Source organism: Physella acuta, unplaced genomic scaffold, assembly GCF_028476545.2.
Source record: "Physella acuta isolate Inbredline_101_S28 unplaced genomic scaffold, ASM2847654v3 ptg000076l, whole genome shotgun sequence".
Lineage (NCBI taxonomy): Eukaryota > Metazoa > Mollusca > Gastropoda > Physidae > Physella > Physella acuta.
In genome coordinates, this window is record NW_026731596.1 from 440,001 (window position 1) to 453,555 (window position 13,555).

Below are 13,555 nucleotides of genomic sequence, written 5' to 3' on the forward strand. Positions count from 1 at the left end.
CAGTTTTGAGTTAGGGTTCCATCTTGTTCATTTCTCAAAACGTAAGTACAGATTTAGCTTTTGAAGACTAACTCGACTAAACATGTTCGCTAACATTAAAAACAAAGGTGGTCAGTCTTTTAACAACTGAACAACCCACTAAAATAATTCCACATTCTACAGCATCTCCCAAGGTCAAACCTGGGATTTACTTTACCCATAGATTACATACGATATATACGATTTACATTTGTTGTTTTTTTTACGTTTAAGTTAAATATTGGATATAGTTAATGCTTATTTTCTTACCAGTAGACTTAGTAAAGCAGGATTCAGAACATACTCTACTGGTTTCACGTGTACTTAAATGTACATGTTTCTGAATGGCCGCAATTTGTTAATTACGATCTATAGATCTACTTACAAAATTCTCCCTCAGCATTATCTACAAATTAAACCTAATGCACAGTGCAAGGGTATTTATTATGATATGCTTCCAGTAGCGACAAACGTGTTAATTATAAGTACAGCAGTTTGATTATTATACTAATTAAAATATAATTAATACTATCGTATGTATGTCTACCTAATGAAGAGTTATTTTCTAGCTTCGAAGAGTTGTTCTCTAACTTTAAGTCACTAATACAATTACTCGGCATGCATGGTGTGTACAGTGTAAGCAGCAGTTCAAACTTCCGTTGTTGTCATTGGTTTCTGTAACTGAATTGTGTTGACTAAGAATTCAGCGAGGTCAGATGAACTCTACTTCATCTGCCCCATGTATCTTGGGCACGAACGGGATTAAGAAGAAGAAGAGAGGAATTCAGCGGTGTTAGTGCTGTTGTATGTTGTTAGGATATGGTGGGCTAGAAAGTAGATCAGTATTGTCAGCTTTAAACTGACACAAAACTCGCGCGATACGTGTCAGTATGCTGTCATACAATTGTATTGTTTGTATGGAATCAAGTGTACGAGCACCTTCATGTAACAAGTCCCCGTATTCTACACTTAACCCGCCAATTCATGCTGTGCTTGTTGAATTCAACACACGGATATACGTCGTGAATCAAGCAGCAGATAGGGAAGTTTACCCAAAGGTCATCGTAACTTTCTAGAACATCCGGTGTTTGTGTGTGTTATCTTGAGTTTGTTGATAGGCCATGTGCTAATCAAGTTTCCGGCCGGCAATTTTTTCAAATTAATTAATATAACAACAGTGCTGTCTAGCGTGTGTAGCAGCTATCATCAAGTAGTATTGAATTGTATGTTTTTTAACCAGATGTTTTATGGTCTAAACTTATTTCTATGAAATTTTTGTAACTGCATTAAGAGGCGAATAGCAGCATGTAGTCTACTCATTAAGTGTTGCACCGTATCTTGGGTGCAGGTATAAAATTATTGTAACTGCATTAAGAGGCTAATAGCAGCATGTAGTCTACTCATTAAGTGTTGCACCGTATCTTGGGTGCAGGTATAAAATTATTTTAACTGCATTAAGAGGCTAATTGCAGCATGTAGTCTACTCATTAAGTGTGTTGCACCGTATCTTGGGTGCAGGTATAAAATTATTTTAACTGCATTAAGAGGCTAATTGCAACATGTCCTCTACTCATTAAGTGTTGCACCGTATCTTGGGTGCAGGTATAAAATTATTTTAACTGCATAAAGAGGCTAATTGCAGCATGTAGTCAACTCATTAAGTGTGTTGCACCGTATCACCGTGTAGGTAGTCACGTGTGTCAAATGCCAACGGGTCTTAGTGTGTAGGATACAAGAAGATGTCTAGTTTGGTGACCATTGAATGCTTTAGGTGACATTAATTAACCACGTGACCCGTGGGATTTGACCACGTGATGAGACAAATGGTAGAATACAGTAGCTGAACCTAAAGGCTTGAGTTTAAATCCAAATCTAGACCTCTGCTAATATCCAATCATTGCTGAAGCCCATAAATCGACATTTGATGATTTTCACGGCCCACATAAATCAATGTTCTATGATTGTCATGGCCCACGTTTAATTCCTTTATGCAGCAATAGAAACACGTCGCTTCTCCTACAATTCTCTCCTTACTTTGCACCAGCAAACGGTACTTAGATCACTGGCATATCCGAATACAACCTGGCTTTTTGTGGTCTGTTGCCTGGCGACTCGGGCTTTGTGTGATGTGTTGCCTAGCAACTCGTGCTTTGTGTGATGTGTTGCCTAGCAACTCGTGCTTTGTGCAATGTGTTGCCTAGCAACTCGTGCTTTGTGCGATGTGTTGCCTGATGAGAATGCTTTAAGAAACACCATTTCATAAGCTGCCACACAAGCTCCACATTTCAGACATTTTGTTTGTTTTAGTTGTGATTGCTGCCGTCGCTACAACAACCCAACACACGAAACAGTCCAACTTTTTTTTTTTACATAGTTAGACCTGGTCTATCCTGGTCGTGGAGGAAACACCTCACAAACGTACAAACGTTATAAACATACAAACCTCACAAACATATAAACAAACAAACAAATAAACCTTATAAACATACAAACGTCACAAACATTCAAACCTCAAAAACATTCAATCATCACAAACATACAAACCTCACAAACATAAACAAACAAACAAATAAACCTTATAAACATAAAAACGTCACAAACATACCAAAATTCAAAAACAGTCAATCATCACAAATATACAAACCTCACAAATACACAATCATCACAAACTAACCTCATAAACATACAAACCTCACAAATATAAATCATCACAGATGAAGATACAAACATACAAACATCACCACAAACGATACAAATCTAAGTATTACGAATTGAACTAATATTTAACATCAAATGTGTTTTTAAAAATGGTCCTCTGTACAACAAAAAACATCCCAATCTTTCTCTGTAAACAAAAGTTTGCTCTGTGTTTCTCTATATCCAACGTTATCACAAATGTTATCGCATCGTTTTTCTATACAACATAGCCAACACTATCAATGCATTAAAAGCATGTTATAAGATTTTTTTTTATGTGAATGACCTTTCTAATCTAAAAAGTACATAAGTACTGAGGCACATTATTGGAAATGTGAATATTAATATTAATGTGTTATTCTCTTTCTTTTGTCCAATATCTGCCACCAAAAGAATGAGCAATGGATATGGCACTAAAATATTATAACAAAAAAAAAGCAATGCGAGATAAGGGTAGATAATTATCTTGAACTAAACAGTGTTCTCCCCTAGTTTCTTCCCTCCCCTGTTTACTCCAGCCTAGCCAGATTTTCTCATCATTTTTTTACCCTGCCAGATAAGCCTGGCACGCATCTCAGAGCCTAGCAGATATTCTTTTACCTGTGCCTTGGTGTGTTCGCCAGGCAGCCCCCCCCCCCCCCCCCACCAGAATTCTACCGTCAGCTCATAGATGTGAGCACACCATTATGTTCGTGTGTCGGTTTATTGGTGACCTCTATAGAGGTCAACATCAGGTTTTCATATTCGTTTACCTGAGCTGAACACGGCATGGCATATATGAACTACATTTTTCTTTTTTTAAATATACAGTTGAATAAAACACGAAAAAATAATAAGATAATATACTTATGTTTTACACTCAAGAGATAAGGCAAAAAAATTATTTAATATCCGTAATAATTTTTTCTTCTTTGAGCTGAAAAATAAAATTAGAAAATAATCTCCTAGCAACTGATGGGCCCGTCCATAGCTTTGGCTCCTAATGGCAACATTCCTTGGCTGTCTGCCCATCCTGCTCGCTCCTCCTTTTGTTGGCAGTGTAAGTTGTTGGGGGAGGGGAGGGTGGTACATCATTGCACCTGCGTCAGTCTGTTAGTTCGGTTACACGTCAAACTATCCTGCAACAGTTGAATCGCAAGTATGCATACACTAATGTGTGGATAAATTCAAACAAGCGTCTAAACGGTCCTATCCAAACTCATCCGTAGTGAAGTCTAATGAAGAGTTTAGTCCAGGCCCACCTTTCATATGAAAACTAGAATTGCTACAATATAATTAAATTAAAACCTAATAATTCTACACACCATTCGGTAGTTGAATCTTTTTTTTTTTTTAACCGTTATCATTCTCAGTTGAATGATGTGGAGTGTGTGTGTGGGGGGGGGGGGGGGGAAGAAGGTCGTTTGTCTCAAATGTTAAAATGAATTAATTTCCGAATGTGCTGAACTGCTGATGTTGCACTTATAAAAAGATGACGGCAAATTAAATAGGGATACAGACAAAAACTACAGTAGTAGAGCGATATAAAACATTTTTGGTTGAAATGTTTATTGCGTGTTATCTAATGCCGGTCACCATGATAAATAGAAAAATATATACATGACCGTGGCCTTTTTATTTAAATTTGTTTCGTTTTTTTACTTTGTTATTTATAATCATTGGATGTTTTTTGTTTGACCATTGACAATTGCGATGTGTAGGTGACAAATAACACACAAATATTCAGGTCGTTACCCTATAGTGCCCTACTATAATGGTAGGTCTTTTTTTTTAACAATGCAAGAGAAAACATTACTCCTCCTGCCCCCTTCCGGATACCCCATCACCATCTCAAATGTCTTTTTAAAACGTTTTTCTTAACTCAGCTTCGCGTTTGTTTGTTTGGATGTTTGTTGTTAAAATTGACATCGAAAATTAGCCCACTTCTGATTGCTCTAGAGACCTGAAATTTGGCATGCATGCTACTTTCGCCTAACAATTTCAGATGCAATCATAAAAACTAGCAATTAGTGACCGTAATTAGCTTAATTTAATTACGCCCCAAGGACCATAAAATTGAGGACATGATTTCTAAAGATACCGACAAGACTGCAGTCCTATTGACACAGTTACTTCGGCCCCAATCGATGTGAGCGCGCTGGCCGTGATCGTATAGTGGTTAGTACTTCGCGTTGTGGCCGCGACAACCCAGGTTCGAATCCTGGTCGCTCAAGATTTTTAGTCCGTGTATTTATAAACACTTTTTTAAAAACCACGTTTTTCATGTGTAGCAACGGACTAAAAAGGAGAAAATAAAATACTTAAAAAAAAACTTTTTAAAAAACCACGTTTTTCTTGTGGACTAAAAAGTAGAAAATAACTATTTACATACATTTGATGACAAAAAACGTGGGTCGGGCAGATGGGTCGGGAAATTTGATGGTGAACGTACCCACGTTTTTTGTCATCAAATGTATGTAAATAGTTATTTTCTACTTTTTAGTCCACAAGAAAAACGTGGTTTTTTAAAAAGTTTTTTTTTAAGTATTTTATTATTAACACGTTTTTATTAACTCAGCTTCGCGTGGATGTGTTTGTTGTTAAAATTGACATCGAAAATTAGCCCACTTCTGATTGCTCTATAGATCTGAAATTTGGCATGCAGGTTACTTTCGCCTAACAATTTCAGATGCAATCATAAAAACTAGCAATTAGAGACCGTAATTAGCTTAATTTAATTACGCCCAAAGGACCATAAAATTGAGGACATGATTTCTAAAGATACCGACAAGACTGGAGGCTTGTTGACACAGTTACTTCGGCCCCAATCGATGTGAGCGCGCTGGCCGTGATCGTATAGTGGTTAGTACTTCGCGTTGTGGCCGCGACAACCCAGGTTCGAATCCTGGTCGCTCAAGATTTTTTTAGTCCGTGTATTTATAAACACTTAGTCAATTCATACTTAATCAAGTCATTAGATAAAGTAGAAAATAAACTATATAAAAAACTTTTTTAAAAACCACGTTTTTCATGTGTAGCAACGGACTAAAAAGGAGAAAATAAAATACTTAAAAAAAAAATTTTAAAAAACCACGTTTTTCTTGTGGACTAAAAAGTAGAAAATAACTATTTACATACATTTGATGACAAAAAACGTGGGTCGGGCAGATGGGTCGGGAAATTTGATGGTGAACGTACCCACGTTTTTTGTCATCAAATGTATGTAAATAGTTATTTTCTACTTTTTAGTCCACAAGAAAAACGTGGTTTTTTAAAAAGTTTTTTTTAAGTATTTTATTGAATACATTAGTTTGCTACGCTGTCATGTAGTCTACTGATACTTGCAGATTACATATTTTGAAATTTTCTATTTTAGTTCAGGATGCATTTGTGTAGTAAAAAGCGTAGGCTCTATAAACTGTTAATAGATTAGTGAATAGTTTAGGATTAACAAAATGTACAAATAACAAAAGAGAAAAAAAAAAAAACAGAATTTTATTAAGACAGTAAGTCTAGCTAACAATAGCATAAGGGAAACAAAAGAATATATTTTTTAATTAATAGGAGGACTATTTAAATACACTTTTTGTTATTTATTAATAGCCTATAACAAATGTATTAGATTAAACTGCTAAAATATCTTCGCACTGGTATAGCTTTTTTTTTCACACACACAAAATCCAAAACAACTCAATTCAGAATTAGGTTAACAATAATAAACATTGTAAAATTTGACTCTTGTATGTAAACCTAGATTTTTAACTTTAAAGTATCATTTAACTCATGTATCGTTCTATAGTTCAATATTTATGTTTGTCTTATTATACCTATTTCAGATTCAAAATGGCAGAAGAGGTACGTACATCATTACACAATTTTGCAGAAATTGTTAAAGGGAAATAACCCTATTTATTTTTAAAAGGGAAATAACCCTACATATTTTATTATTATTTAGTTTTTCTTAGTTATATATTTATAATAGCAATTTGAAGTAAGCACAGTAGAAGCATAGTTGCAATAGATGAAGATTACTTTAAATTGTAACCTAGAGCACTGGTTCTCAATCTTTAAAGAAGAATTTATTCGGACTTATACCTATTTTCCAACAGAAGGAATTCATCATTTGAATGTGTATACTTATTCATTTAATCAATCACAACAAGATAAAAAAGTAGTGTATTGAGTGTGCAACTAGTGAAAATAAATAACAAAAGAGAACCTCTGGTCTAGGTTTTAGTTTACATAATTTAGAGCATGCGCACTTTAGCTCAATATTTAAGTACATTAGTTAGTTTTTCGTAATGAAAATAATAAATTATCTCAACAAATTTTAAAAATGTTTACAAGTAAACTTTAAACAATTTATAATAGTAAATTTAGCATTAGAATCTGTAATATATTTATTATTTAATTAGAGTTACTGATAAAATTCTGTTTATGTTTTTTTTATTTTATTACTATTATTGAATTAAATAGCAATGTATCTCTTTAATTTATTCTATATTGATTGAATATACATTTAATTTATGCATTCATGTAATCTGTTTAATGATACAATACATTTTTAGATATTGTTTATTATGCTTTTGCCTACTCTGCCAGAATGAACTATCAGTAATTTATTTTTATAAGTACAATAATGTACCTAGAATTATCATTCTAAATTACAACCAGAGCATTGATGTATGTGTTATTGAGAAAAGTATCATATGGCAGATTAAGGCAAGCATAATTGTAGTTTCTAGTAGTGAATTGCAAACATATCTGACACTACTGCAACTTGTCCCACCACCTGAACTTTTCATTTGCTTTTAGCATTTTCTTTAAAAATAGTTTTTTTTTAATTATTATATCTAAAAAATGCATAGGCCTACTGATTTAATTTTTCTAACCATGAAATGTGTAACAGTGCATAGCATTTCAACTAATCAGATATATTTGCAAGATTGTAGAAATTTTAAATCTTTATATGCAATGTCATGTACCTGCGTGTGTCTTCACTTATTCTGTCAGTGTTTTGTTTCAGCATCTTATACACTATCCTACTGTAGAAGTTCTCTTAGAACACTCTGTAGCGGAAATCAGCTTTCAGCGCTTAGAAGAGCTTGGACATGCGCTTAGATGTGTTACTGCTTGACGTGCCCTTGGTGACGTAGTTTTAGCCCAATAGCTTGCCCGCATTTATCTAAGCACTGACAAAAGGCCACCATTTGTTTTAGGGGCACAAAACATAACATCAGATTACTTGAAAAATTGATTTATGTTTCTGAGCTTAGTAAGAAACAACTTTTTTTTCTTGATTGTCAGCTCAGAAATTAATCAAGCTTTGATTTAAATGTTTTTTTTTAATGAAAAGCAAGATCCATATTTTCACATAATGTGTTTTATCTTTTGAATGTAGTTCATAGTTCATGCTGATGATTTTTGCATTTGAACAACAGATTTTTAGGGGAAATACAAAATCATGTTTTAAAGCGATTATTTTTATAAACGGGGAGCGCATTAAAATAAACGTAGCAGAGACTCTAAAGATTTAAAAAGTTCAAGGAGTTCTGTGTGGCCTTTTGTCATGAGCTAATCTGTTTCTTTCTTTCCATATTGGGCCTTATGTTGTTTTTCCATTTTTCAGGAAGATAAGAAGGGTCGGGCTGGGAGAGCCACTTCTAATGTCTTTGCCAAGCTCTCCAAAAAGTTGATGCAGGAAATGAAGGAGGTAGGGGGCGAAAGTAGTCGCCACACAGTAGAGCTGTAATGCCTGCTTGAATTTCTTTATCTCTTGCAGGCCATTAAGTCCAAAAAGGATGAGCCGAAGAGAGCTCAGCGTGCACCATCCAATGTTTTCGCCATGTTCCGACAGACACAGGTTCAGGAGTTCAAAGAGGTCTGGTTACTAAAGTTCTTCAGCACTGCATCGTCATAAACCTTTAATGTACATGTTCTCTCTCCTCACACTTCTGACACACAAGCTTACAGACGATGAAGAGGCCAGCAGGCTTGCTTGTGTCAATTTTGCTTTTTTTTGTTTCTCATTTCTCATCTACTGGATTGACCAGTGAACATCGGCCAGCTGAGTTATGTTTCTGTTTGCGGACTGGAGTTTTCATGTTTTGCACCTGGCACAGCACGCTGCATTCTCTCAATGCAAGTGGTGTCACCTCTGTGCCATTGCTGAGTTCTCACTTTATTTTTGTATATAATTTTTAAGAAATCAGGGCGTCACACAACCAATGTGCTGTCAATGTTTCGTCAAGCACAAGTACAAGAGTACAAAGAGGTCTGGGCTTTGACCCTTGTTGATCCATCCATGAACCCCTCTTACCCGTGTTTGCCAAAGCTCATAATGAGTGGAGTACTTGTACTCAATTTCCTAAACAAATTTCATTTCATATTGGAGTCTGTAAATCACATTATACTTTTTTTTTTGTTTTTAATTTCATCGCACAGAAGAGTTTTTATTTTTTACTGGACTCCAATAGAGAAAGAAAATGTTTGCTGATCACATCTTCCTGAATGAAACCGATCCACTGTCACCCAGGCTGTTTGTAGCTGGGTTCTTGTTTCAAACCATTTGAGACCCATCTCTCTAACAAGCAATAAGGCTGTCTATGCATCAGTCACCTCCATCACATAACAAGTACTAATGATCATATGGATAATGTACATCTGCTTCTCTCGCATGGATAATTTCTTAATGTATCATTATCATGCTAATATTTCATAACTCATTTTTTTGATGTGTATAATTAAATGTTCTGTCCTTTTGAATACAATGACATTAATTGGCCGGCTGAGTGGTTAAAACAATTTTTATTTTATATCAAATAATTGAATCATTTCTAAATATTTAGAAAATATACATCCTTATACAACATTTTCAAATGAAATTTTAAAAAAACTCCAGCCAGAGACTATATTAAATAATTTATTTTATAGGTGAACTAAACTTTTGACATTTTTTTAGAATTATAAATATAAACTTTTAAAAATTATTTTTTAACTTAAAAATTTTATCCTGTGTATACCATTTTTTTTTTTACCTCAACCATCATTCTAAAAATTATTTAACATTGTTTTGTTAATCTAACAGCATCATCATTTTTAATTTCTTCATATTTTTCATGATCCCTTATGAATTATACTAAACTACCATTTTACTGACATGATAATTAAGTAGTCATGACATTTTATATATTGTGCTTTCTGCAAGGAAAGATCAGGTAAAAAAATTGCTACTTTAAAATTTTGTCTTATAGTTAATAATGCTTTTGTTTATTTCTAGTTTAGTTCATTATTCTATTCATTAAATCTTTAATACTTTAAATTATATATTATCAGTATAGTAATGGCTTATAAGAATATGTTATATAAATATATTGCTATATATAGTATATAGACTATATTATATTATTAAACGTATTACACAAGTGATTTTAAGTATTCATTGTCACAAGAATAAAGAATAATAGACAAAGTATTAAGACATAAGGCCAATGACAAGAGAGATAACCCATTTAAACCAGACTTGAAGGTCAAATTACTTTGTTATCAACCGATCCTAATATTTCCTTGAATTTAGGCCTTCACAATGATTGACCAAAACCGTGATGGTATCATCGACATTGAGGACTTGAAGGATATGTACTCTAACCTCGGTCAGTTACAAACTTTAGTTAAATTACTGGTTTAATTAAAACTTAATTAACTTACCAGTGGTCAGTTACCATCTTTAGTTAAATTATTGGTTTAATTAAAACTTAATTAACTTGCCAGTGGTCAGTTACCATCTTTAGTTAAATTACTGGTTGAATTCAAATATAAGTACATTACTTTGGTCAGTTACTATCTTTGATTAAATTATTGATTGAATCAAAACTAATTTACTCTAGCCTTGGTCAATTACTGGCGTTAATTATTAAATTATTGGTTTAATTAAACTTTTATACTCTAACCTCAGTCATTTGATAGTGGCATAAAATTATTTTCATTAAAAATGTTCACATTTTATTTTAACTTGCATCCATGATTTTGCCTGTTGGTTGAGACTACCATAACTTACATGTGTCCGCCAGGTCGCATCCCCCCAGATTCTGAGTTGAACGAGATGCTTAAAGATGCCCCCGGCCCCCTCAACTTCACCATGTTCCTCAATCTTTTTGGAGAAAAGCTCAGCGGTAATTCATCAAATTGCTTTTAAATTTAAACATACGTCTATATTGCATTTTATAAAGCTTATGGGTAATTCATCAAATTGTTTTAAAATTTAAACATACTTCTATACCACATTTTATAAAGCTCGGCGGTAATTCATCAAATTGATTTAAATTCAAACATACCTCTATAACATATTATAAAGCTCAGCAGTAATTCATCAAATACTTGTAAATGTAAGAGTTGTTCTATACGACATTTTTATAATTACATCAAGTTTGGTTTATCTGAAATAATGTCTACATTGTCTCTGTGGCTGTTTGCAGGTACTGACCCAGAAGATACAATCAGGCAAGCCTTCTCTATGTTTGATACTGAGGGCAAAGGGTTCATTCCTGAAGAATAGTGAGTAGCAATTCTTAACAATACAATTAGGGTATTAGCTAAAATACTTTACGAAAATGTTCTTTTGGTCTATTTATAACACATGTGGTGGAGCTTTAGATTTTCAATGTGGTGGAGCATTAGATTATCTGGTGGAGCATTATGTTATCAATGTGGTGGAGCATTATGTTATCTGGTGGAGCATTATGTTATGAATGTGGTGGAGCAATATGTTATCAATGTGGTGGAGCTTTAGGCTATCAATGTGGTGGAGCAATATGTTATCAATGTGGTGGAGCTTTAGGTTATTAATATGGTGGAGCATTATGTTATCAATGTGGTGGAGCATTATGTTATTAATGTGGTGGAGCATTATGTTATCAATGTGGTGGAGCATTATGTTATTAATGTGGTGGAGCATTATGTTATTAATGTGGTGGAGCATTATGTTATCAATGTGGTGGAGCAATATGTTACCTGGTGGAGCAATATGTTATCTGGTGGAGCATTATGTTATCAATGTACTTTTGTCTTCACAGCTTGAAAGATTTGCTCTCTAACATGGGTGACAACTTTACAGCTGATGAGGTAATTAGCTAATTAAATAAAATTTGATCTTTCCTTAATTATCAAAGTTTTACTGAAAAAATAACTGCACAAAACATTGTGCTCATTGTAATTTAATTTCTTAGTCACACTAGGGGGGTTATCAGTTTGTTCATGTTGTGACAGGGGAAGCTACCAGAAATATTTTTTACTTCCCTTTAGTCATTTTGTGTTTAACTTTCAATTGTGTTTGCCTCTGTAGATCAAAGGAACATGGAAGGAAGCCCCCTTAGAAAAGGGCAAATTCGACTACAACACATTTGTGGGAATCCTTAAGGGTAAAGAGGATGATGGTGCACAATAAATCAGCTTTCTGTACCTAGCCAAGTGATCCACTCTCTTCTCATGTCCTTACAATCATTCAGGATTGATCAAATCGATGCCCCTAAAGGAAAACTGTTACTGTTATTTCTGGAAATAGTTTTCAATAAATTTTATTTCAATTTTGTGTTTCTTTACTGTAGAGATCTGAATCTCAAACACAGGTAGCTCTATTTGGATCATGGCTACCTAAATTAATTTAACTTGAATATAAAAAGATGTTCGTTTCTCCCCATTTTGTTTTGAACTGTCCCAGGCCAAAGAGTGTCACCATTCCATATTCACTGAGCTGACTTTGCGAGCACCTTGCTTGGTTGCCATGGCAGCTCTGTTGGTATCCCAGCCTGCAACACTCTCGTGTAGCTTGCAGGAGTCGTCCACCATTTTGGACTGCCATGAAACTAGGTCAAACATTGATGAAGGCTGCTGATGATGCTAGTTAGTAGATGGAACTAGTAGCATGAAGGGACCATAACAACTTCTTAACATCAGTATAATAATTACCATCTTGACATGCATATTCACTGCGGGCTTAAAAAAACCAGACTACTAAATGCTACTATGTTTCTCTACAAAACTGACCTCTGACCTTTGCAGAGAGCTAAATTTCTGTTGGCCTGGGACAATTCTTAAAAATGAAATTTCTAAATTAAAAATTTAGTTGCATTTATTTCTTCTGCTTTCCTGACTATAAATGATCTTTTCACATTGTAGATTTTGTTTTTATATATTTTGTGTCTATATGAGTGAGTGGTGAGTGATTTAGGTGCCAGTAGAAACTACCCTAGGGGTGTCGATTCTTTCATAAATTATTTAACCTTTTTTGATAATTCAAATATTTTTTTATGATGTCAAATTCATCTGTAAGATTGAATTTGTCATGAATAAAACGTTCATCTTTATGCCGTGTAAAAAAAAAAGAAAATGTGTATAAAATATTTGTACAAGTCTGACCTGTCCAAGTTCTCATTGATTAAAAACATGTATACATGTAAACGAAGGATTCTCATTGGTGCAATTGTTCCGTGTTGTACTGAGCTCTGTCTGGCGCGTGTGTGATAGACTGGCAATCACGTAGTTATGTGCACGTCTGATGGGGGGCCCCATGTCTAAGCTAGGGCCTCCTGGCATGGGCTGACCATGTGGAGTGTTCCTACATCCTAATTATTAATTAATTAAACCTCTGTGCACAGAAATATACCACTTTTTGTTTTGTTTGTTTACATCCACTGATCCAGGAAGATAATATTTATCTCGGTTCTCTAAATATGAAGTTTACAATTTCATAATAGGTCAAATATAATGAAAATACTGACTTAACTTGATTGTGCAAAATTTTCATCCAATCTGTAATAAGTTCAAATTTAATGAATCCTCTTCAAATATCTATTGAAAATTAGAT

At 34.1% G+C, this 13,555-nt stretch overlaps 1 protein-coding gene across 3 annotated transcripts in view; it reads left to right on the forward strand.

Annotated features, from left to right (window-relative positions):
- Positions 1-13,149, forward strand: part of LOC131953626 (myosin regulatory light chain LC-2, mantle muscle) — a 13,248-nt gene extending 99 nt beyond the window's left edge. Inside the window, exons 1-8 of one of the 3 annotated variants that reach the window (XM_059316911.1) lie at positions 1-41; positions 6,531-6,549; positions 8,324-8,407; positions 10,271-10,346; positions 10,764-10,865; positions 11,169-11,247; positions 11,766-11,814; positions 12,035-13,149. The exon at positions 1-41 is cut by the window's left edge and continues 99 nt beyond it. In XM_059316911.1, the coding sequence (XP_059172894.1) occupies positions 6,538-6,549; positions 8,324-8,407; positions 10,271-10,346; positions 10,764-10,865; positions 11,169-11,247; positions 11,766-11,814; positions 12,035-12,136 (504 nt within the window). In that variant the 5' untranslated portion in view covers positions 1-41; positions 6,531-6,537 and the 3' untranslated portion in view covers positions 12,137-13,149. Of the gene's footprint in view, positions 42-6,530; positions 6,550-8,323; positions 8,408-8,476; positions 8,576-8,899; positions 8,969-10,270; positions 10,347-10,763; positions 10,866-11,168; positions 11,248-11,765; positions 11,815-12,034 lie in introns of all 3 variants that reach the window. The other 2 variants (XM_059316902.1, XM_059316920.1) reach the window with 2 other exon arrangements.
- Positions 13,150-13,555: the final 406 nt, after the last annotated feature.